Source organism: Daphnia pulex, chromosome 8, assembly GCF_021134715.1.
Source record: "Daphnia pulex isolate KAP4 chromosome 8, ASM2113471v1".
Taxonomy (NCBI): domain Eukaryota; kingdom Metazoa; phylum Arthropoda; class Branchiopoda; order Diplostraca; family Daphniidae; genus Daphnia; species Daphnia pulex.
Window position 1 is genome coordinate 10583529 of NC_060024.1, and position 23091 is coordinate 10606619.

The window sequence follows — 23091 nt, forward strand, 5'->3', positions numbered from 1 at the left end:
CACCAAAATACTAGCGCTTCACACATGCCAGTGAAGCGATTTGTAACCTTGATTATTTGATGCACGCGCTCGCCCCCCAAGTTGCAGACGTGGAGGTTGAGGGGATTTTCGTATGTGTCAAGGTTAGGGGGTAGAGTTGCGTTATTCTGAATTTTACTTGATTGACTGCTCTGGGCGTAGCCGGAAAATTTCCCCCTTATTTTTGGAGGTCACCAAAAAGGGGGGGGGGGTTGATATGTAGGTAAATCTGAAGTAATCGAGAAGTACGAGAACCCCCTATCGGAAATAAAAATCAATTCAGAAATTCTCTATTTACGTTATGAGCATTCGAATTTTTAAAATTATTTACATTTCCTGTTATTTTTTTATAAGTGTGTTTTATGTTTTATGTCACAGGGAGACCACAGAAGCAAGTGGATAGATTGGGTCATTTCATATTTTCATTGATGTTTTTTTTTCAAATTTCAAAATATTCTTCGATTAAATCCGGCAACGCTGGAAAGGCCTCCAGCAGATATTTCCTTCGCCGTCATGTACTTGCCAAACTCGCGGCATTTCTCAGCGCGAGGTCTTGAGCTCACGAGTGAATTATCTGCAAGTGTGAAAAGGTGAAATTGGAAAACGAAATTGGAGTCTTGAGGGTAATGACTATTTTTTATTTCATTTTGTGTTCAACCCATTCATGGTTTGTGGTGATTGAAACACCAACATAGATGCATTTGTTACGTGGACTCTGAAAACGATTGAACAGATTTTGCACACTCGCCTAGCGACTAGGGGTAATAACAAACACATGCTGTCAATTTAATCGTCTGAACCGGCATGGCTCATTTTTCCCAACCCTTTCTTTTTGGCATACCAAAATGGCTGAATTTGGTGTTTGATTAATTGCTATTTGTTTCTGTGTTTATCTATTTTAATCATTGCAATCTGATTTCACTCTCAAGTTTTGCTTCTCGTTTTTGCTTTTTGTTTTCTCTCTTGTCACATTTAATTGTTAATTTTTTTTTCAAATTTTTATCAAGATTCAAGTAAGATTTAGATAAATTGTCTTTAAGATTTTGATTGTGTCTGTAAAGGTGTATTCGTCATACTAGCCTTAGGCTATAATGGTTTCCACTATTTGCCCTCAAAACTAGGGTACTATATACCTTCAGGGGGATTTTCTCTGAACCGTCAGATGGGATGTAACTAAACACTAGTGATCAGGGCATCGGGACGTCAAGAAACATTACGCTAATGGGTTGAATAGAATTTTTCAGTTTTGTATTTCTGTCAGTGACTTGTGTTTCTCGTGAAATATGAGAATTGAAAGGTCTATTTTTAAATTTCTATTTTGGTCGCCCATTCATGTTTTTCGTTTCTGTGTTCCTTGATTTTCATTTTCGATCGAGATCTTAGGGACTTTTTTCTTAAAAATTACGCCATTGATTTGCAGGAATGAAATTATTTTCATTATCTAAAGAATCCTGTATTTTCTGTTTTTAGATATGATTGATAGAAACTATTATGATCTAAGAACTTTGCTCGCATTCATTTAGTCAACAGGAAATTTATTTCTGAATTGGTGGTTTGTGACAAAATGAAAATATTGTTTAAATTTTGTTTTAAATTTCTAGGTTTTATTTTTGAAGTGAAAATCGACATCGGAAAATGGATCCTGCTGGTCGTGCACGAGGTCGTTCACGTGGTAGAGGTCGTGGAGATGAAGTAGAAACGACAAGGAGACCTGACTTGGCTCAGCAACATGGAATCGCGCCCTATTCAACCCAGCCACCACACGTACTTAAATGAATATTTCTTCTAAGAATTTGTGACAATTAATTCTTTTTCCATGAATAGTTGGCTGGACGGTCAAGAGGAGGTATGACACAGGAATCCGAAGGCCGAGGTCATGGACCACCATCTTCATTCACTAACACATCTGGATCTGGGGGTCGAGCTACAAGTGGCTCCTCAAGTAGAGATACGCCTCAAGAACCATCTTATGGTCCAAGTGTCCCTGGGGGTGGACGAGCTTCATTGGCCCCTCGTGGTGGTCCAGCTGCACCTCCACAGGTTCCTTCCGCTCGCGCACCCCCACCAGGTGTAGTAGCCCCAAGGGCCTCTGGGGATGCTGCTGCTAGCATGGGACGGGGTGCTAGCCGTGGACGAGAACAGAGGGATGTGCAGATTTATACTCGCCCTTCGGCTGAATTTGTTAAATTAGGTAATTTTTCGAAAAAATTGACATTCGGAATTTGTTAATATTTCAAATTACTTTTTTTAAGGAAAAACGGGAAGTCCTCTGCCAGTGACTTCGAATTATTTTGAGCTTATCAAGAGGCCAGATATGCACTTGCTTCAGTATCGTGTTGATTTCACTCCTGATGTTGATCATATTGGTGTTCGTAAAGCCCTCATCCGTGTTCACGAAAATGTGCTCGGCAAGTATCTTTTCGACGGCACTCTACTGTATAATGTTACTCGTCTAGCACAGGTATAATTTCACTTCATTGTTGTCGCAATTCGCTCTTTTCATTGACACTTTTCTATACAGCCACTGGAACTGCATTCCAAACGCGTCTCGGACGATTCTGATGTTATGGTCAGTTTCCGTCTTGTCGGAGAAATTCACAAAGAAGACGCTACCTACACTTCGGTATATTTATTTTTAATTACACTCAAGTAGTTTTCTAATTATTGGTTATATTTTTCTGTAGGTCATGAACATTATTTTACGCCGTTGCCTTGGCATGCTTAATTTGACTATGTGGAAACGCGATTATTATGACCCGGCAGCCTTGACTGAAATTCCGGTAAGGATTTTCTTTTATAATTTCCAGAAATTATTTTACTTATGTTTTTGGTTCGTCTTGTAGCAACATTTCTTGAACGTATGGCCCGGCTACCTGACTACTATCCGACATCACGAGGATGGATTTCTTCTTGGTGTAGAGATCATCCATAAAGTTTTGCGTCGAGATACTGCCTTAGATGTTATGGATAGATTGCGTCAATCTGGGGGTGATATTCAGGTATGCAATTTGTAACTGAATTTTTAAAAGACGATTTTTAACCTAACAATTTTATTTTAAATTGCTGCTTTAGGCACTGTGTAAGGCGGAACTGCTAGGAAAAGTTGTCATGACGCATTACAACAAAAAAACTTACCGAATTGACGATGTCGACTTCACCAAAAACCCCAGATCAACCTTCCACCTGCGCAAAGAAGACCGTGATATTTCGTACATGGAATATTACCAGACGCGTTATAGCCTCTCGGTGAGGAATGCTTCCCAGCCAATGTTAGTTTCACTCCCTTCACGACGAGATAAAAATCGAGGCGACGACCAACCAGTGTACCTCATTCCAGAACTGTGCGGCATGACGGGTCTCAGCGATGATCAAAAGTATACATTAACTCGAGCATTCAGTATTGATAATAATTTTACTTAATCATTTCTCAATTTTTAGGAAGAATTTCAATTTGATGAAGGATGTCGGTAATATTACGCGAGTTATGCCAGATAAACGTGTTGATGCCCTCATGAAGTTCCGCAAACGACTGGCCGATAATCCAAAGGTGAGTGTGGTTAAATATGACTTATTACAATCTATTAATGATATGTTCTAACAGATTCAAGAAGAGCTTAACAGTTGGGGTCTCGACTTTGCAAAAAATATTGTCTCTTGCAATGCGCGTATTATTCCTGCTCAAACGATTCAACAGGGTGGTAACAGTTTTCCAACACAAGAAGGAGACTGGAGTCGTAATATTCAGCGTAAGTTATACTTTACATTAAATGACGAATCCGAGTACTAATCAATTATTAATCGATTTAGGATCCAGGATGTGTGTGTCTGTGGAATTACAGGATTGGGTTGTATTTACGCCGTCAGCAATGATGCAAGAAATCACACCCTTCGTTAATATGATGAAGCAAGTTGGAGCTCAACAGGGTTTTAACATCCCGCAACCTGAATAGTATGCGACCATTTTTCTAATATATTTAATATTCAATTCATTCTTAAATTACGATTTTCAATAATAGTATTAATATGCAAATGGACCGTACGTCAAACTACGTCGAGGCTATTCGAGCGGAATGTGGTCGAAAGCAATTCAGCCTTATTTTTTGCGTGTTGCGTGCTGCACGAGCAGATACGTATGCTTCAATCAAGAAGATGACGATCTCAGAATTCGGCATTCCATCTCAGGTATCCGTTTGAAAGGGAATCGTAGTTGGCATCTTCATGATTGTTTAACTAGATTTGATCTTCTTGCACAGGTGATAACGGGAAGAAATATCAAGGGACAGCCCGGTAAGCTCATGTCAATCGCCACCAAAGTTATGATTCAAGTTGCTTCGAAGTTGGGTGCGGAACCTTGGAGAGTTGCAGTCCCCCAGACGGTAACTTTTCTCGATCGAGACGTTTGCTTCTTGAATTCTTAATTTATCTTTTGGCTATTATTGAATGTAGAAATGGATGGTTATCGGCTATGATACGTACCACGATGCACGTCAAAGAAAAGCTGTCGGTGCATTTGTTGCATCCATCAACCCGACCTTCTCGCGTTACTATTCTTCTGTGAAAATTCATGAAAACAATGAAGAAATTTCACCCAGCTTCAAAGATCATCTCTTTGGCGCACTCAAGTATGTTTTATTATGCTTTCTTTGTTCCGTGCAAAATAATATCTCTTTTTCATTCGCACAATTAGATCTTATTACATCATGAACGAAAAAACATTGCCGGAAAAAATCATTGTCTACCGTGACGGTGTCGGTGCTGGAGACATTGCGCGACTGAAGGATACGGAAGTGGCGGCACTGAGGGTAATAATGATGAGTGACGGTCTGTGGGAAGATTTTGAGGCTCGTTTTTCTATACAATTATCATTTTTTGGCTTGAGTAGGAGGCTTGTTCCGATGCTGGTGCTCGAACAAATTACCTCGGGACTGGTGTGTATAATCCACCCATTGCGTTCATTGTCGTAAGCAAGCGGATCAACACGCGATTTTTCGCCATGGGACAACGTGGAGCGAGCAACCCTCCTTGCGGCACGGTTGTCGACAATAAAGTGACGCTCAATGAGAGATTCGACTTCTTCCTGGTGTCTCAAAAAGTTACGCAAGGTACCGTTTCTCCCACCAGCTACAATGTTATTGAAGATGACACTGGAATCGCCCCTGATATTCACCAGCGACTGGCTTATGCTCTTACCCATCTTTACTACAATTGGCCTGTAAGTTTTTTTATTTTTATTGTCTATTTTATTCAGAATTGAATTTAACCAATTTGTTCATTTAAGGGTACCCTGCGTATTCCAGCGCCCATCCAGTATGCGCACAAGTTGGCGTACCTTGTTGGTGAATCAATGATGACGCAACCGCATGAAGGACTGAATCGACTTCCTTATTACCTTTGAATTACCTTTCATTTATTTTCTCCCTAAGTTTTGTCATTTTTAACGTATTAATTTGTTCACTCATAAGAAAAAAACTAAAAGACGACGAGACATGCCTCACTCGCACGATTTTCGAATGACGCCAAAAATATTTTTCTTGAGTTTGTTTGCAATGGCGGATATCGACAATGGAAGTGTTTTTCATGCAATTTTTTTTTCTGTTTCACCTTCATGGGCCATGTCAGAAGTGTGATAATGAACGCCCCTTTGTGCCATGTTGTATGTAATCAAGGAATGAGTAATAAACCTTTGTTTTTAAATGAAGTAGATTTATTGACTTTCGTGTGGTGAGTTTTTATATGATGAAATAAACATGAGTTGCAATGGAATTCGCGTTGAGATGGCATTGACGGAAAAGCTCTACGTGTGCAATGCACATAGCACATTAGGTGTTTCGAAAGCACTGAGGAAAACAAAAGAATGTGGCATCGCTGCTTGGCAGGCGTGGTCAAGCTGACAGCTGTATCGAGAAGAATGCAGGCCTGCAAGGCCAACAAGGGTACGTCTGGGCAGGATCGTCTGGGCTTCCTCGATAGTCAACTTTCAGGTCCGCAAAAGCCAAAAGAACTCGCAAGTCATTGAATTGCTAATTGTCCACTAGAGACACCATGCGGCTGTCTCTTTTGTAACCAAGGGATCTCAATCGTCCCACAGCGAACTAAATCGTTTATAAAAATTATTTCAATACTATAAAATGACTTGATTTCATAACTTGAAGCTTTTTAAAAACACGATAAAATAATATTTACGTAACAAAATAGATGGTTGCTAGACATCCAATAATGAATTCACAAAAAGTATGCATAGAATCAAATGATTAGAATGAACATGTCATTACTCGGATAATAGAAAATTTGAATAAAAGTTTTATTTCATAAGAATTAATTAAATACCTAAAAGATTAGACAGCCCCCAAAGGTGTTTGGCCTTGTATAGATGTCAGCACTGTACGCTGCTAGATGCATAGGTAATAAGAAACGAGATCTGGCAATCTGGCCTCTTCCCATCCCATCGACTCTCGCTGGCATTTTCCGCTTTAGCTACAGGGCAAAGCATTCTAGCAAGCGTACGGTGGAGTCTCAGTTGCTAGCTACACTCTTTGGTCTTAGTCGAGACAATTCGAGGCAGGTTCCGATTCCAACGGTCTCGCTTTTGTTTCTTTATCCAGTGACATCTGCTTATAGTTTATTCCAGCAGCCATGGCAGACAGAGAGGATAACGTTTACAAGGCAAAACTCGCCGAACAAGCCGAAAGATACGATGGTACGTAAATGTCATTTAAATGTAAAATCGAAAAAAAGAATGAAGTTTCATTTCCTCTGTGTCTCTATGACTGTGCATCTCTGTGGGTAAAACCGAACGAGACGGTAGGCGGCTTTGAAAAAAGGCTTGGGCGTTTGACAGACTTATGACGTTTTGACTTTTTGTCTTTTTTCTTGTACATTCGGTTGTGTAATGGGGAAATTCAGCGGCGTCCCCCCTCTTAGTGTTGGCTTGAATACTTTCGATCAATATGACACTCGTACTTGAGGTTCATTTTTCCTGACAATTCCATTTTATCAAGTATAGTATAATCTCAGCCATGTTTTCTAGAATCTCTTTTGAGGGTTTTTGTCGCAGTACGAAATAAAAAAAAAGTAATTCTGGGTGTGTGTCCGGTGTGTGTGTGTATCTCTGGGTGGTTTTCCTCGAAACCTACCGCTACGTAACGAGATGACTTGGATCAATGAGTCATGAGAGAGAGAGAGAGAGAGCAGAGACTTTGGACTGTCTCTTTGTATACTTGCTTTCCAATAACTTTTTTATTCTCTTTTTCGTGAAAAATACGTAGTCGTTTCTATTCAACTTGGGCCTCTCACCATTGCGCATCACCAAGGCGACGGATCTCTTCAAAACGACGCTCGGTAGAGTACCCCACCCTTATGTGCGTGATGCGTTGGGGGTCCTGGCTACGTTGATGAAAACGTGCCGTCTAAAAAAGCTTCTCTCTCTCTCTCTCTCTCGAGGACATCAAAAAGGAAACCGTTCACACAACAATGGCCGCCTGTGATGGTTAATTTTCTCTTCTATATTTTTCTCTCGACTCTTCTGTCTGCGGCTTACAAAAACCAAGAATCGGTCAAGCTCTGACAGTGGGCGGAGAAACCCGATGGAAAATTAGCCACCATTTTTATTTTTCGTCTTTTTCCTTTAGGAAAATATTCCAACTGGTATGAATGGGGCGTTTTTCTATTTCCACATATTTTCGAAAAAATAGTTGTCGCACGTGACGCGTCTCGTGCCTTTTGTCGTTGTAGAAAAAAAAAATTAGTTTTTATATTTTTAACTTTATTCCCCCCCCCCCCCTTCACGTTTCAATGATGGAGGGAAGTTGGAAAGAAGAGAAAATGCGGTGTGGGTGTGTCGCCCTAGAACCTGTCATTACGCCACTGCGATGTGAATCCAAGTGGAGAGCCTGTCCGTGCATACAACTCGATCGTCTGGTTATTATTATTTCCCTGAATTCAAACATGTACGCCCAGCTGGAGAAACTTTTATTTTTCAATTCCTCCCTTAGAAAAAAAGAGGACACACATAGTTTTGTGTGTGTGTGCGTAACGTCAACTCGGTTTGCCCCTGTACTTTTCCTTCCTTCCGCCGTGGGGATGCTGATGTTGGGGGTTATATGACGACTGCGACGTGCTGGATGTGTGGAGAGCGGGCGGAACTAGGCGGTAGCGTGTTTCCTCCCGTGGCCGTTATTGATCCGCTACTTGAAAAGTCGCTCGAGTGTGGGGGGTGGGGTAGACAGGGAGATGGGGGGGAAAGAAGGCAAAGCCTTTATGTCTGAAAGTGTATCTATCTTTTTCTGTCCAAAAGAGAAAGGGATCCTCTGACAAGTTTCTTTGGCTAAGACTATATGATAATCTGTTTGTTGATGCAGAAATGGTCGAGTCCATGAAAAAGGTGGCGTCGATGGACGTCGAGTTGACTGTCGAGGAGCGGAATCTGCTGAGCGTGGCTTACAAAAATGTGATCGGCGCTCGTCGTGCATCTTGGCGCATCATCTCGTCCATTGAACAGAAAGAGGAGAACAAGGGAGCCGAAGATAAACTTGAACTCATCCGCAATTACCGCAATCAGGTATGGATAATGTATTCAAATTTTATTCATTGATTTGTGCCTTTATCTGTTTTGTCTATAGGTCGAGAAAGAGCTGAAGGACATTTGCTCTGATATTTTGAGCGTCCTCGAGAAGCATCTCATCCCATCAGCCACCACTGGAGAATCTAAAGTCTTTTACTACAAAATGTAAATCGATTTTTGCTTGGCCTTTTTTTTTTCAATCTTGCGAGTAGTAGTTGGACATTCCTATTAAATGCACCGGTGGATTTCTCTCAAAGTCCTTGAGACTCGAGCGTCTGTGATTTCGAATTCTACTCGTGTTTCGCTTTGAGAGAAAAGAAAAAGTGTCGTTACTATCTCTACCAAACGTGTACACAATTTTATCGTACGTAAACGTTGCGCCAAGCGCAACTTTGTGTGCGCGCAGACATGTTGTGGATGGATGGCCTGGTATTGATTATTGACGATTTTACACAACTCCCTTCCTCTGCTTTTGTCGTTGTGTTATACAGGAAGGGTGATTACCATCGGTATTTGGCCGAATTTGCGACAGGAAATGACCGAAAGGAAGCTGCAGAGAACTCGTTGATGGCTTACAAAGCCGCCTCCGACATTGCCATGACGGAATTACCCCCCACCCATCCCATCAGGTAACTTAACTAACAATTTGTTGCCGATCCTCAACTTAACTTTATCATTTGTAGATTGGGATTGGCCTTGAACTTTTCCGTCTTTTATTACGAAATCCTCAACTCTCCGGACCGAGCGTGCCGGTTAGCCAAGGCAGCTTTCGATGACGCCATCGCTGAGCTCGACACCCTTTCGGAGGAGTCGTACAAGGACTCGACGCTCATCATGCAGCTCTTGAGGGACAACTTGACCCTCTGGACTTCCGACATGCAGGGCGATGGAGAAGCTGGTTAGTAGAGCAACAGCTAATTGATTTTTGTCCAATCACGCCAACAGGACTTGTGTGTGTTAATAATTAAAATTTCCTTTTTTAAAAAAATTGATCAAGGAGATGGTGAACCAAAAGCGGAAGTCGCAGACGTTGAGGACCAAGACGTCTCCTAATCGGCGATGTAATTTGTATTGATGTGTTTTTTTTTCTTAAGTCCTACATGATTTGTTCAATTTTTTCATTATATTATTAATTTTTTTTTTTCAACAAAAAAAAAAGTAATCCGGAAATCCACCACCTATGTTTCCTTTACTCTTATCTGTCTCCCATTCGCTCCCCCTCCCTCTAATTGTTCATCCCGCGCTCTTCATCGAACACTGGAAACTGCATTACAACAATTACCGAAACGGTTTGCATGGACACGTGTATAACTCCTCAAAAACAAAACAAACAAAAAATAATTAATAAGCAAAGGCTGTGTGTGGTTTTTGTTGTCATTCCCGTTGTCCCTGCCCTCTGTCTCTCTTTAATTTCCAATAATCATTTCCGTTATCTCTTGGATCTTCCTCGTCGTTTTATTCGTCGAAGATCCAGCGTGCCCGCACACACACACACACAGACGATACACAACACACTCACAGTTTCAATTTCTCTTCGGAATTTTTCTCTCTCTCTCTCTGCGATGTAGTCTGGCGTCACACAAGACTTCACGTGTAACCTTTTAAAACAAAAGCTGCTGTTGTCTTTTCAACTTTTCTGTAAAACTGCCGCGATTTCTTCATTTCCTCAAATTTGTATCAAATGGGATTGAATTTTCTACCAGGGGCTACTAGAGAGAGGAAAGCTGAAGAATTCGAGTAGAGGTAACTGTGGAAAAGTATTTGATTCAGTCTTTCCGCAACTAAATAATTGGCAATGGATTTTTTGAAAAGTAAAAAAAAACACGAATGGAAGAATAATTTCTTGGCTTCGTATCGCATTTTCCCCCCTTTACTATTTACTATTAGGCCTACTATTAAGTTTTTAACTTTTTCCATGTCGCTCGAGCCATTCCCTATTTATTTCTCTGTGGTGTCCAAACATTTGCTCACCATCATAGTTGGGAAAAAACCAAGAAGAAAAAAAAAATATTTGAATTTTGGAAAAGAATTTTTTTTTTGGTCCGACGTGATGTAACCAGTCTCCTTTTTTGCAAAGAAAAATAATCTCCTTTTCCTTTTTCTATCATCTGTCTGGTTGTAAAACAAAATAATCAAGAGGATGACCGCTGCAGAAAGAAAGCTAGGTCAAATACACGCGCGCATTCTTTTGTCCTCGGTTTCCACAAACAATAATTTTTTTCTTATTTAAACACATTTTTATTTTGGTTATGTTAGACGCATCATCATGATATTCTGTGCAGTGTCATATTCTTTCGGTAACATTGGATACTACAGAGTGGCACTGCCGTCTTGGAACATGAGTAGCGCTTGACATTAGTGCATCCTTGCACTCCACAGTTGACTCGAGCAGGTGGTTCTCTAAAATAATAGACAAATTAACTTAAGTTTTATCCATTTGAAAAACATTACATACTTGACACTCTGTGGGGCCAATGGAAAAGCAGCTCCAATAGGTACACTAAATGTTATCTCCCCGTCTTGTGTTTGTTTCCACGTGTAGGAAGAGACGTGACTGGGGACGGAAACAGAGGCTGATGAAGTTGAAGCCGAAATACTCGCAGCACAGGATTTGTTCAGTTTACTTTCCTTCTTCAAGAGAAGGCGATCGATGGTTCGTTTCTGAGTAAACGGGGAAAAAACCAATTCAAATTACAGCGATGAAAAAAGAACAATATCTCGTGCGTGATTAATACCTTTTCCTTTTCTCTTTTTTGAGCAGCCACTTCCCGTCGTCGTTCGGATTTAATGGCTTTCTTTTTCAGTAACTCTTCCGTCATCACGGTTTCCTTGTAACCTGAAACAATCCATTGTCAACTTGCATGGCTGAATCTTAAATATTTTAGAGGGGTGTACCTGTTGGCAGAGCTACTAGTTCCTCTTTGATGATTTCTTCGTTCTGCAATTCTCCTTTCCGCTCTAAGAGCGCGCGTTGGCGAACAGTCATCAACTTGGGGTTCTTGATCTTCTTGAGTTCATCGTCAACCTGTGGAAAGCCATTGAAGATTATGAGGGGCATTTAAATATGAATCATTGCTATACCTCTTCTAATTTCCCTGATTCTAAAGCCTTGAGCCATGCCTCTTCTCCACTTGATCCTTCTCCATCATCTCTTGTTCTCTTTGAACGATCTCTCACTCTCTTTCTGGATGAATCTTCCACTGGTTTGGGTTTTTCTGGTGTGTTGTCTATAGGTTCCTGCTCTTCTTCTTCATCATCTTCTTCTTGTTCTTCTTCTTCCAAATCTTCATCTTCAGATTCTTCAACATCATCTAGTAAGTCTTCTTCAATGTCTTCAAGGATTTCTTCATCTACACCATCCACATCAACCACATCTAATTCATCATAGTCTACTTGGCCATAGTTTTCCAATGCCATTTCTTCCATGTTGATGGTACTAATGTCTGCATAAAAAGTATTATTAGAATATTAGCTAGAGGATAGTTTTATCATGCAACTTATCTGTTTACCATTTACGTCAATCTCTACGAGCTCTTCAATGACTTCAAGGGCACCCTGATGAATTAAATAGAATAGCCTCAATTTGAAGAATGAAATTTAATTTTGTGATTATACCTCACAGTGCTCAGCATCCATGAGAAAATGTTCTTCTGCCGGGATCGTTACAGCTTCTTCGTGGATCATATCCATGCTGTACTCAATCTGATCGAGTTCAATCTCTTGTTCTGTGCTACCCTCTTCGGCTTCACTCATTTCTTTGATGCCTTTACGATGTTTCTTGTGTTTCTTGTGTTTATGTTTCTTGTGATGGCGATGTTTCTTATCAGGTGACGAATCCAAATCTGAAAATTAAAATAAAGGTTAAATACTTAATTTTAAATGCAGTTTTCAGTTACACTCTACATACCCATCTTTTAAAATCTTTATCGGGATTACTTTTGCTTTCAGAGCAATTAATAATGAAAATGTTAAGGAATAATAACACAATCGGCGGCTCGGCGTTTGTTTTTATCGCAATTATTGACAGCAGAAACGTGGTGCCCCCTAGTATCCAAACTTACAACTAACAAAAATAATTTTCGATCTGGCAGAAATTCCTTCTCTTTCACAGTGGAACCTTAAGCAACCGCACCTTGGAAACCATGTCCACTGGCAAAACCAGTTTTCACTCCTCGTTATTAAACTCGCAAATGTCCATGGCACCGTACGTACATACGGCAATGCATTCCTTTGACTGGCTCAATCATGAATGAAATCATTTTGACGGTGCAGAGATCATTTGTCTACTTGTGTGACGATTAGAATTCCACAATTTAGACAGGGGTTGAATAAACCCCTTCACCTAGGAAATGCATAAATTTTTCTTGACATGTTTTTCAAAATAAGTTGAAAGAAATTTTGGGGAAAACTAATGCTCTCTGCGGGATGTGTTTATATTTATTTCCCCTCCCCCCCTTAATATTTTGTGTTTTTTTGTTTTGTTGAGGTTCAACAAAAAATCCTCCAAGAATCCAGTCGGAAACAAAAGAAGAAGAAGAAGAAGAACAGTGAATGGTAAGGGAATGGAAGAATGGATAAGAGGTGATATGGGAGGGGAGAACCATGGCGCCACTCGAAAAGAGCCAGACTTTTTATTTTATTTTTTGTTTCAAGAAAAAAACATTTTCTTTTTTGAAGAAGAAAAGGCGGGGGCCCTATGACGATGGCTGTCGGCGATTCCATATATCTACTCCCATCGTCACGTAGCTCCTCCCATCTAGCGGTTCCAATTCGGTTTCGATTCAAACCCCCCTTTGAAATGCTTATCGCATTTCCACTACATTTCTCGATCGATTTGAATCCAGAAACGATTCAAAGTATGAAGATTCAATTCAAAATTCATCTTTAAGTGGAATTGAATCAACGAAATGTGGATGTTGTTGCCTGGGCGGTTTGAATCCGAGTTCACATACCAACTAGCCATGTGGTGGTTGGGCTTATAAAAAAGAAGGGGGGGTTAGGAAGAAAAATGGCTTGCGGCTATTTGAGTTTCAGCCCCGTCGGTTGCCCACTCTGTCGGGCTGTCTCAGTCGCGTCCCTTCGTACACGAGACATACACGGCCGGTCGGCGGTGTCCGTTCCTTTTTTTAAATAAAAGACTACAACCCTGTGTTAGTGTGTGTGTGTGTGTCAGTTTCAATGCTACATAATCGTGTAACACGAGAAAAATTTGATTTATAAAAGAAAAATTTCTCCAAGTGAAATTGATTGTTCTAAATAACGTGGCGACAACGTGTTGTGTTTTGTTCTTTCTCGGTGTCGGCCATTTTTATACCGAGTGAAAATCGTAACTGGCGCGATGGCAACGTGGTGAGAGGAAGAAACGTTTTTCTCCTTAAAACGTTAACATATACACACGTAGTTGAGTGTGGAATATTTGAATGATTTGGATGCGTGCGCAATGCCATCATCAGAGAGTGAGGTGTCGTTGGCCGTCAGTCGTCAGCAGTATCGGGCGTCTCGATTGAAATTATTAAAAATTAATCAAGTTACTGTTGCTGTTGTTGTTGTTGGGGTTGTTGTTGTTGGTGGTAGCCACGGCTCCTCCCGGCTCCTGTAAATTCCTCCACCCGGCTCGTGTGGTGAATGGGTCCGGCTCGGCGACGGCGGCGTCGGCGGCTGTAGGAGGCGGCGGCGGCGGATCGTCTTCTAAACTGCTGCGTAGCTGTCCGTCCTTATTCATGTTCATGTTCCGTTCGAGACGTAACGCCCTCGTCAAGCGGCTGTGGCGTCAGGCCGCTCTCCGGAGAGGAGGAGGAGGTGGTGGCGACGACGACGACCCGACACCAGGCGAGACGGCGGCGGCGGCGGAATGTGCTCCTGAGGCCACCAGTGAGGAGCAACAGGTCAAGAGCTGGATCAAATCCGCCGCTCACGCCCTCTTTAAACGACTGACGGATGACCAATTGGCCTTGCTGCTGGACATTTTAGACGGCGCCTCAACGTCGCCTTGTTTCCCGCTCGACACGGACCTCGTCAACAGTAAAACTAAATTTTTTTTTCATTTTATGTAAGCCATTGTTCCATTTCCTGTTTATTTTACCCGTGAAACAGGAATTTGTCCAACGGAAGGAATCCATCGGCTGTTGTGTCGTCTGTTTCGATGGCCGGAATTGTCAACCGGGACTGAATTGAAACGTGTCATCAATTTATGCGGCCATCATCAGTCGACGACGACGATATGCTGCAATCCTTACCACTGGAGCCGCCTCTCAGGTATATTATTCATTAACAAGAGGATCACGTCTAATCACACGCAGACGTACGTCGACTGGAAAAGAAAAAGCTGTCTTTTGGCTGTGCTGCTGCTGTTTATTAGCGTGAACAGTAAGACAGTCTAGACAGTCGTTTGGTCGGGACCTTGAGAGAAGAGTGGTGCGTGTTCTTTTTTCCAAGGTACACGTATTATTGTGTGGGGGGGGGGGGCTTATATCACACGCGCTGTGCATTTCCCGTCCCGAAAAATAAAATAAAAAAGAACTGGGCTCCTTCCACACATTTGCAGCATCGGCGGGCGTCAGTAGGGCGGGCTCCAAAACCAGTGATGATGATGATGGCGGCGGCGGCGGCGACGGCGGCGGGTCGGTTTCCGCTTTTGATGGATATAGTCTGTCTGGCTCCTAACCCACAGAAAAGGAGGGGGGAAAAGTTGTTGCATTGGCGCCGTGTGTCTCTCCTTCTTCTCATTGTGTTTCAATAGTCGACACATTATTGCCACAAAAGAATTTTTTCTTCTTCTCCGCACTATTAACATTTTCTTTTTAACCAAATTCGATCGAAGTAGAAAAGAAGAAAAAAAGAGTTGCGGCTCTCCCAAGGTCCCGGACAAACTTTTTTCGTGTGTGTGTGTGTTTCCCCTCATTATAAGTCCATTAGCGGCGGCCGGTTTTTTTATTTTTTCTGTCAACACACATAACATTCGATAGAATCATTAATTAAAGTTGAAAAAACTAGAACTTTTTTTTTCTCTTTTTAAAGAACAATTTTTGTTTGTGTTATCAACAATAAGGAGTGTCTTTTTTTTTTAAATGTTGGGAGGTGGTGGGCGGGTAAAGAAAAATTGCAACTTGGGAGAGCAGAAGGAGAATATGTGTGTATATATATAAATATATACAAGAAAAGAAAAGGAGAGAAGGAGGAGTTACGGGTTTTTTTTTCTTCAAGAGAGAGAAAAGGGGCGCGGAGGGTCCTGGCGTCGTCTGGGCGGCTGCGAAGAAGAACATAAAAATTTTTTAAAAAGAAGAAGAAGAAGAAGAAAAGAGAGAGCCACCTTGTCGGGCCTCGTATCTGCGACCGACTCTTTGGCTCCCTTTTCTCTTTTTTTGGTGATTTGATCATTCCAATAGGTTTGATCCATTCTTTTGTGAATGCGTGGATGAAAATATCTTGATATATTCCCACCAACCAACCACCACCTTCTTTTTTTTTCTCTCTCTCTATCCTTCATTCACGTTGGTTGGCCGTGAGACGGTGACGTCACCTGGCGGCGACCGGTCCGTCCACAATGTGTCGCGACCCCATTCTCTGCCGTCTTTTTTCTTCGTTGGGAAAATAAGAAATTAAGGCGCACGAGTGTCGAGTTTCATCATCTTTTTAAAACCAAAATTTGAGAATCTTTTTTCAAACCTTCCCCTTTCCGGCTAGTGGTTTCGCATCACTCTGATCGAAAGGTCAAGGCCGATTTATTAAGAGACGACTAGACGGGAAAATGTTTTTTTCCAGACATCCTTTCAACAGAAAATAGAGAAGAAACCGTTTTTTCATCTACCCCAAATTGAAGTTTTTTTTTTACCTGAAATATCCCCCCAACTTCCCTCGAGCTGATTTTGTAAAAAATTTTCCTTTTTCTACCTGTTTCTCTGATGTTGTCTCGAGATGGAAGGAATTTTTTGTTTCAAAAGTTTTGACCTTTTGTTTTTCTATTTTCCCCATTTGCAGATGTGGCTCCACCGCCTTACACCCGACTGGGCCTCAATCATGATCGACCAAGTCGCCTTACCAACAGTTATCCCGTTGAATCGCTGGAAACGGGCGGAACTAACCAGTACAGCAGTACAGGAAGCAATTTGGGTACTAAAGAAAACCTTTTCGGTCATTAATCATAATAAATTATATCTCTCTCCCAAATAAGAATTTCTAGTTTTCTTAAAAAAAAGAAACCGCATTTTAATTTCGGTTCCATTTCGGTCAGATGGTGGCGTGGTCCGATTACGGCCGTGGTGCACATTAGCATACTGGGAACTGCGTCAGCGAGTGGGTCGTTTGTTCCCCGTCACGCAGCCATCGGTGGCTATCTTTTCGGACTCGTTGGCGACGGCAGCTACTTCTTCTTCGATGGTGGTACCAATGATGCCGCTCGATCGTCAGTGCAACGCCACTAGCCTCTGTTTAAGTGCACTCACCAGTCAAAGACCACCGGAGACGGACGCCGTCCGCCGCACGCGACAGAAAGTCGGATTAGGTATGATCTACACATTTTTCTCTCTCTCTCTCTACTCCCGAGAAAAAGACTTTCCAAAAAGTTGTTTTCTTGTTTTATTTTTCCCTTTTTTTCTTTTTTAATGGTTTCCTTTCTTTTGTTTTTGGCTGCATTATAATAGGACTGTTGCTGTGCCAAGAGCCTGACGGGGTGTGGATGTACAACCGGTCGGAGAACCCAGTATTTGTCAACTCTCCGACGCTCGATCCGCCAGGAACCGGTCCGGCCGGCGCCCCCCGCACTCTACTCGTTTACAAAGTGCCGCCAAGTTTTGCCATCCGAGTCTTTGATCACGAACGATCCTTGTTATACCAACAGTGCAGCAGTTTGTCTGAATCTCTGACCGGCGGACCGCCTTGCTATCGCCTGGACGGCAACACGAATTCTACAACAATAGACGCCAGTGGAACTAAAGTGGCCAAGATGATGAACGAATCCCGTTTGCTCACCCCTTGCTTCGTCTATAAAGAAGAGTACACTGACGGCCCGTTCGATCCCAACGCCCTGCGAATCAGTTTCGCCAAAGGATGGGGACCTAAATATTCTCGACAGTTCATCACCTCTTGTCCCTGTTGGATCGAAGTCCTCTTGGCCCCGTCCAGATGATTATTGTCCCTCTCTCTCTACGTTGAAACCAGTGCAAAAATAGAATCATCCCTCCATGAACACACACGCCCGAATAAAACCACACACACACACATATGCAAAAAGACACCATGGTTCTAACTCAGGTTACGCCAAACATTTGTTTATTTTCTTTTCTTCTTAAAATCTACTTGTAATTGTTGTTATTTCTTACACACACACTCTCTCTCTATCTATCTCTCAAGATATGGAATGATACCTTGATTACCTCGTTCGCTTGGAACAAATGATGGAAAAGCTAGTGGCAGAAAAGAAACATCTTGATGCATGAATTATTTTCTCTCTGTGTGTGTGTGTGTATATTATATATGTAAATATGGGTGGAATCGTCAACTATAATTTTTCGAATCTCGCCGTTGGTGTGAGGGCGTTTGTGTGTGACAATTTATCTGTTTCCGATTTATTTCTCTCTTCACACATTTGAAGAAACCTGCGCACGCTCTTTTGTTTTTCTGTCAATGTACGTATATGATTCATGTGTTAAAATTTGTTTATCCTTTGAAAAAATGTTTTTTGGTCGCTATCTATTTGTACATTGTTCGCGCATTCTTAAAAATTGCACACAACTCAAAAAAGTGTTAAAAATTTTGTGGCCTCTTTTTTTCCCGTTTTTCTTTGTACAGTGCCGAGTGTCTTTTAGTCTCGTTGAGAAAAACAAAATTATGATTATGACCGTGCTCTTCTATCACAAAACACGTTGCCTGTTGATGTCGTTTCCCATCTACCTTACTCTCTTGTTATACTAATAATTTACAATCGACGATATACCGTAATTCCCTTTGTCTATTACTGTACAGCACTGTTGAATATGAAATTGGATAAAAAAAAACAAAACAGAAGAATCAAAAGTTCAAAAACAGAGAACTTGTTTTTACGCTTTTCTCTCGAGTGACAGACGACCTGACAACTCAGCATGTTGTGTTGTCTGCAAACTCCATATCTCTATTTCTAAATTTTGGTTAACAGCTTCACAGCTTTCTCTTCTTTCTTAAACTCTTGTTTGTATCTGAAAATCATGTGATAGTTACGTTCCATTTTGTAACAGAATCAATTTATCATCATAATATTCAAGTAATCAATTCATGTTATTTTAACGTAAATTTTTCTCTAGAGGGATAGTAGGTCGAGTGACGCATTTACATTTGATCTATTAAGTATACTGAATTATGTTTTTCAGTTTCAGCATGTCGTTGATCGAAGGAATGGGCGATGAAGTGCCCATATTTTTTGTTCTGGCTGCAATCGTCATCGTGGCTTTCATGGTTTTAGCCTGGAAATCAACTGATGTTCCCGAACTGTCCCTTCCATCACCTGTCCTGACATTCACACTAACCCAAAGAGAAATTCCTGCTGCGTCTGGACTTGTTGTAAACGAAGATAGACCTCGGCTTACACCTGAAGAAAATGTTTTAAATCAAGATATTCCTTCACCTCCCAATCCAGACTTGATTTCAAGTCATCAAGCCACAACGATGGGCTCTGACACACAGCCTGCAAATGGTGATTCAGAAACTGTGGCTGAAGCTACATCTGAAGCTGTTTCTGAAGACAAAAGTAGCGAACTGAGGGAAAGGCAGACTGATGCTTCCCGCAGTGAAGCTACCATCATCAGTGTGAAATTAAAGTACATGAATGATACACACAGGGTTGTAGAAAGTCTTATAAACTCAACTATTGGTGATTTTAAAAGGTGACTACTAAATCAAACTTCTCAATCACTTCTTGCCATTTCTCACCATTTCATTGATTATTTTTCAGGACACATTTCAAGAAAGAATTAAATGAAAACAAAGTAGTTAAACTCATCTTCAATGGCCAGGTACTCAGCGATGAGTCGTCTTTACTCTCTCAGCTGGGTCTCGACAATAATTCTGTAGTTCACTGTCTTATTCATCAACCTCGTTCATCCGATACTACACCATCATCTCCTCCCCATACTAGCAACTTGCCACGTCCTATTCACCATCAGCAACAAACAACAGAGGATTCGATTCCTCGACAGCCCGGGCAGCAGAGTGCCGCTGAGGCCGGTATAGACATTGGCGGTCTACTAGTCCCTCTTTTTGGAGTCATTTTAGGTTTGGTTTGGTATTGCCGGTTCGCCTACGCCTCTTATTTCACCGCTGCAGCGACAACTGGTCTTGTTGGACTTTCAGGGCTCTGCATCTTCTCGGTCCTCATTATTTGGTATCCTGAACCCGAAGCACCTTAGATGACCTGTAGGTTTGACAATTTTGTTTTTCCCAAATACAATATGACACGTTGTTTCCATCCAAATGTTAAATTATGATGAAAATTTGTATTTTCCGGAATATAGCATAAAATATGCAGTGTGCACACCGTTCAACTGCGGGTTTTAAAAGATTTCTGGGGGAAAACTCTAAAAATCATTGCGCAATTTAAACCAATTTAAAAGTCGCGCGAAATTACGGACGAAAAATGTGAACTTGAGACAAGTTACAAGAAGCAAAAACAGGCAGAGTTGGGTGAAAGGTGGCTAAGGAAGTCATTGAATCCAAGACATCCCCTTCGAAGGTATGAAGAAGTTCGCAAGAGGGAGCGCCATAAAGTTCAACCTATTGAAATAATGGGTTTTGGTTAGTTCCTTTGTATTTGAAAGAAATTTTTTTCATTTTAATTACCCGACTAGGATCTTCACCGCTGCCAACGATAAAAACGTCTTCGCGTTGAGGATGCCAATTGGCTTTGAATGGGGCAAGGAAACGTCCAACGTAGTTGTTATGATGAATGGATTTGATGCCTGTTAATGGAGTTTTATCTTATTCTAAAAATTTAACTTTGGTAAAAATTTGATTCAGTTTTACATTCTGGTTCGGATTCTCCCTTCTGGACATCGTACAATGTTATAGTGTCATCGGCACCCGTAGTCAAGGCGAAGTTTCCAGTAATAGGAGAGAAAGACGCTCCATTAATTCGTTTTGAAGCCTCTGGAAAACTAACGACCGGCACGGCAACGGCATTTGTCGCCGTGTATCGCATATCAAATATTCCTATTTCTCTATTGTTTTTGTTTTTTTTAAATAAGTTGTTAATTTCATGATCTGATTTAATGAATTTATAACTTTTACCCGGTGCGACCGCAAGCCATGAACAGATTTTCGTCCTGTGGATGCAAGCTAATGGTATAGGTGATATTATCAAAACACTTAATCGTGTTTTCAATTCTACAAGATCCTGTCCGCGTGTCAATCACTACTGCATTTTCTGTAGATTGAAAATTAGGGGATTGATTTCTCGTGAACCTATTCATTAATGGACTTACTGTGCGCCACGATAAAAGTGGATCGATTCTTCTGTGCATGATCAGTTATCCTACTCGATGATGAATGGAAAATCTAACAGACAGCGGTGGCAAACAATAGGGAAAATGCCCTTATTTTAAATAATTTAAAAATATATGTGTACATTACTTTTTCACAGACGTTAGAATGCAAATCCAAACTTCGAAGACAATAATCATCACCGCTAGTTATCAGTCGCATTCGGTTTGAAGCGTCGAAAGTTATGCAGTTGATTGGCATTGTGTGGACCTTGTTGAAAGCCCGAACACCTTGATACTTGTCATCAAGCTTATCAATATCCCAGAAACCTGTGCAAATTAATGAAATTTGACAATTTGTTTCACTTGGCAGAAAACGAGCAATGTATGTCATTACCAATGTTTCCGTAACGATCACCGACTGCAACAAGAAGTTTGTAGTTACTTGGATGCCAAGCAAGGCATTTTATATCGGTCTGGGATATTTTGGCCACTCCTTTCTCGTGAATGCTGAAGGATTTCATCAATTTCAAAAAATCTTGTTGGTCTACAGGTAATTCTTCCAATTCACCTTCTTTTTCTAGCAAAGGAATCATTTCTTTGATGAATTTGCTGTCAACAATAGACTTGTGTTTCAATTTCGCGTCAGCCAAAGTGACTAGGTCCACACGTTTCCTCCATTCCTCTAATTTTAAAAGGAAAACTTGTATAGCAGATTACTTAGGTAATTTTCTGTTGTTGTCATAATTACTTATTATGTAATTTCTTTGACTAGGAATTTCTGTGGCTTCATCAACTTCCGTTTTCCTCCTATAGACAGGTCTTTCATATTCATTGCTGTTATCTGAAGATCCCTCTGAGCTTTCCTCTGAGCTTTCCTCTGAAGGTCCCCCTAAAAGTTCATTATAATTTTGAATGGGTAATGGAGTTTTCCTTGCCCTCAAAGATCTACTAATCGAGGTCAGGTCTCTGCTTTTAAAAAATAGTGCGTGTAAATATTTTCGAAATTTCTCATGCTGAAATTAATAAGAAAAGTGTTCTCAATAACATACCTTTTATTCATATCTTTTTGCTTGTATAAACGTTTAACAGCTCTGAACTCCTGCTCCTGCTCATTTACATCGTTGTACCATCTCCTCTTCTTCTTCTTAGTTACTTCAACATTATTGAATTTTTTCTTCGGTACTACTTTCATAAAACCCTTTTTTGCACCTCCAATAAATTGTTGGAACATTTTCTCATTTTCTTCTATGTTTCTTTGAATTTGCTTTTCATATTCTGACATTTCAGAATTGGCTTTTGCATTCGTTTTTCTTTCACTTGTTTTGTTTTGTTTGACAGGTGTTTCATTTTCTTCCGCAGACTCCTCTGAAGATTCAGATTCATTTTCCTCAGCTAACTCCTCTGCTGAACATTCAGATTCATTTTTCTCAACAGACTCCTCTGAAGATTCAGATTGATCTTCAACCGCTTTTCTGACTGGTAATAACCTTCTGAGAGTTTCTTGATCAAGTCTTTCAACACGGACGTATGGCTGAAGAAGTGTGAGGTGTTTTCCAATTAATGGCTTCTTTTTAGGAGAGGAATCCACTGACGAATTTGGGGCAGAGTTAACCAATGACATATCTGCAAATGTTGAGCTTCTTTTCTGCATGATGCCAAGAGAAGCAAAATATCTGTGCAATTTTGTTTGTAGCCCTATTACATGGGATCAACCAAGTGAGTTACAGAAAAAATTGGCATAAACTATCGTCTTATAGAAGGTGAATTGATAAAAAATGTATTGCCTACCAAAGATGTACGTAGGTAAGAGAATTCCTTAGAACAACAAGGCACAAGCACAAGATAAAGAATATTGCCGCCAAATAAAAATTTATACCAAGTTAGCAACACTTAGAAGTTAGAACTTGAGCAGACGATTTTCATAGTTTATCCGTTGGGAAGCGGTAAATGCGGCGGAAAAGTCACTAAATTGCGGAAACTCGGCGCTTGAAAAAGAAAAACACGCAAGCCGACTCCCATCGATCGGAGATAAAAATTAAAAAGGTAAGACACTTTTTAAAAATAGAG

At 40.9% G+C, this 23091-nt stretch overlaps 6 protein-coding genes across 11 annotated transcripts; 4 read left to right on the forward strand and 2 right to left on the reverse strand.

Annotated features, from left to right (window-relative positions):
* The first annotated feature begins 387 nt into the window (after positions 1-387).
* On the forward strand, positions 388-5716 carry LOC124200213 (piwi-like protein Siwi). Of its 3 annotated transcripts, XM_046596374.1 has the most exons (18): positions 547-641; positions 714-779; positions 1620-1782; positions 1843-2209; positions 2271-2479; positions 2540-2641; positions 2703-2798; positions 2862-3017; positions 3091-3392; positions 3457-3565; positions 3620-3764; positions 3826-3967; positions 4035-4200; positions 4272-4394; positions 4465-4640; positions 4706-4820; positions 4901-5230; positions 5297-5716. In XM_046596374.1, exons 3-18 carry the CDS (start codon positions 1654-1656, stop codon positions 5411-5413), a joined length of 2784 nt encoding a protein of 927 aa, XP_046452330.1. In that variant the 5' UTR covers positions 547-641; positions 714-779; positions 1620-1653; the 3' UTR covers positions 5414-5716. The 3 variants fall into 3 exon arrangements, with proteins under 3 accessions (XP_046452329.1, XP_046452331.1, XP_046452330.1); XM_046596373.1 differs by lacking the exon at positions 714-779 and having other exon boundaries at positions 388-641; XM_046596375.1 differs by lacking the exon at positions 714-779 and having other exon boundaries at positions 544-641; positions 1617-1782.
* A 683-nt stretch (positions 5717-6399) lies between these two features.
* On the forward strand, positions 6400-10019 carry LOC124200226 (14-3-3 protein epsilon). Of its 3 annotated transcripts, none has more exons than XM_046596397.1 (6): positions 6400-6715; positions 8376-8575; positions 8637-8743; positions 9070-9207; positions 9262-9476; positions 9579-10019. In XM_046596397.1, the coding sequence occupies exons 1-6, from the start codon at positions 6652-6654 to the stop codon at positions 9629-9631; spliced, it is 777 nt and encodes a 258-aa protein (XP_046452353.1). In that variant the 5' UTR covers positions 6400-6651; the 3' UTR covers positions 9632-10019. The 3 variants fall into 3 exon arrangements, with proteins under 3 accessions (XP_046452353.1, XP_046452352.1, XP_046452351.1); XM_046596396.1 differs by having other exon boundaries at positions 6475-6715; positions 9576-10019; XM_046596395.1 differs by having other exon boundaries at positions 6485-6715; positions 9570-10019.
* Positions 10020-10813: 794 nt separating this feature from the next.
* LOC124200221 (INO80 complex subunit B-like) lies at positions 10814-12641 on the reverse strand. The gene is made up of 8 exons (XM_046596386.1): positions 12486-12641; positions 12194-12420; positions 12088-12133; positions 11660-12021; positions 11474-11603; positions 11314-11414; positions 11034-11239; positions 10814-10978 (listed from the first exon to the last, which is right to left on the reverse strand). The coding sequence occupies exons 1-8, from the start codon at positions 12487-12489 to the stop codon at positions 10843-10845; spliced, it is 1212 nt and encodes a 403-aa protein (XP_046452342.1). The 5' UTR covers positions 12490-12641; the 3' UTR covers positions 10814-10842.
* Positions 12642-13621: 980 nt separating this feature from the next.
* LOC124200219 (mothers against decapentaplegic homolog 6-like) lies at positions 13622-18602 on the forward strand. Its single transcript, XM_046596383.1, has 5 exons — positions 13622-14599; positions 14672-14833; positions 16556-16687; positions 16809-17078; positions 17218-18602. Exons 1-5 carry the CDS (start codon positions 14299-14301, stop codon positions 17700-17702), a joined length of 1350 nt encoding a protein of 449 aa, XP_046452339.1. The 5' UTR covers positions 13622-14298; the 3' UTR covers positions 17703-18602.
* Positions 18603-18661: 59 nt separating this feature from the next.
* Positions 18662-20085, forward strand: LOC124200222 (transmembrane and ubiquitin-like domain-containing protein 1). Its single transcript, XM_046596387.1, has 3 exons — positions 18662-18812; positions 18919-19431; positions 19500-20085. The coding sequence occupies exons 2-3, from the start codon at positions 18926-18928 to the stop codon at positions 19951-19953; spliced, it is 960 nt and encodes a 319-aa protein (XP_046452343.1). The 5' UTR covers positions 18662-18812; positions 18919-18925; the 3' UTR covers positions 19954-20085.
* Positions 20021-22942, reverse strand: LOC124200215 (WD repeat-containing protein 76-like). 2 transcript variants are annotated; one of them, XM_046596378.1, is made up of 10 exons: positions 22813-22942; positions 22074-22719; positions 21773-21990; positions 21419-21706; positions 21173-21351; positions 21025-21097; positions 20831-20966; positions 20567-20760; positions 20384-20502; positions 20021-20317 (listed from the first exon to the last, which is right to left on the reverse strand). In XM_046596378.1, the coding sequence occupies exons 2-10, from the start codon at positions 22673-22675 to the stop codon at positions 20168-20170; spliced, it is 1959 nt and encodes a 652-aa protein (XP_046452334.1). In that variant the 5' UTR covers positions 22676-22719; positions 22813-22942; the 3' UTR covers positions 20021-20167. The 2 variants fall into 2 exon arrangements, with proteins under 2 accessions (XP_046452334.1, XP_046452333.1); XM_046596377.1 differs by having other exon boundaries at positions 21773-21993; positions 22813-22941.
* Between the last annotated feature and the right edge of the window lie 149 nt (positions 22943-23091).

Bases quoted from the DNA above. Each gene is read 5' to 3' on its own strand.
- LOC124200221 (XM_046596386.1), bottom strand. The intron at 12,134-12,193 runs GTATAATCACAA...TTAATTCATCAG, and splicing joins TGGATGCTGAGCACTGTGAG to GGTGCCCTTGAAGTCATTGA. The intron at 12,022-12,087 runs GTAAACAGATAA...CTTTTTATGCAG, and splicing joins CGTAGAGATTGACGTAAATG to ACATTAGTACCATCAACATG.
- LOC124200222 (XM_046596387.1), top strand. From the start codon at position 18,926: ATGTCGTTGATCGAAGGAATGGGCGATGAAGTGCCCATATTTTTTGTT. The intron at 19,432-19,499 runs GTGACTACTAAA...ATTATTTTTCAG, and splicing joins ACTATTGGTGATTTTAAAAG to GACACATTTCAAGAAAGAAT.
- LOC124200213 (XM_046596373.1), top strand. From the start codon at position 1,654: ATGGATCCTGCTGGTCGTGCACGAGGTCGTTCACGTGGTAGAGGTCGT. The intron at 3,018-3,090 runs GTATGCAATTTG...TTGCTGCTTTAG, and splicing joins AATCTGGGGGTGATATTCAG to GCACTGTGTAAGGCGGAACT. The intron at 3,566-3,619 runs GTGAGTGTGGTT...ATGTTCTAACAG, and splicing joins GACTGGCCGATAATCCAAAG to ATTCAAGAAGAGCTTAACAG.
- LOC124200226 (XM_046596395.1), top strand. From the start codon at position 6,652: ATGGCAGACAGAGAGGATAACGTTTACAAGGCAAAACTCGCCGAACAA. The intron at 8,576-8,636 runs GTATGGATAATG...TTTTGTCTATAG, and splicing joins TCCGCAATTACCGCAATCAG to GTCGAGAAAGAGCTGAAGGA. The intron at 8,744-9,069 runs GTAAATCGATTT...TGTGTTATACAG, and splicing joins AAAGTCTTTTACTACAAAAT to GAAGGGTGATTACCATCGGT.
- LOC124200219 (XM_046596383.1), top strand. From the start codon at position 14,299: ATGTTCATGTTCCGTTCGAGACGTAACGCCCTCGTCAAGCGGCTGTGG. The intron at 14,600-14,671 runs GTAAAACTAAAT...CCCGTGAAACAG, and splicing joins CGACACGGACCTCGTCAACA to GAATTTGTCCAACGGAAGGA. The intron at 16,688-16,808 runs GTACTAAAGAAA...CATTTCGGTCAG, and splicing joins CAGTACAGGAAGCAATTTGG to ATGGTGGCGTGGTCCGATTA.
- LOC124200215 (XM_046596377.1), bottom strand. From the start codon at position 22,675: ATGCAGAAAAGAAGCTCAACATTTGCAGATATGTCATTGGTTAACTCT. The intron at 21,352-21,418 runs GTAATGACATAC...TAATTTGCACAG, and splicing joins TGATCGTTACGGAAACATTG to GTTTCTGGGATATTGATAAG. The intron at 20,761-20,830 runs GTAAAAGTTATA...CAAAAACAATAG, and splicing joins ATGGCTTGCGGTCGCACCGG to AGAAATAGGAATATTTGATA.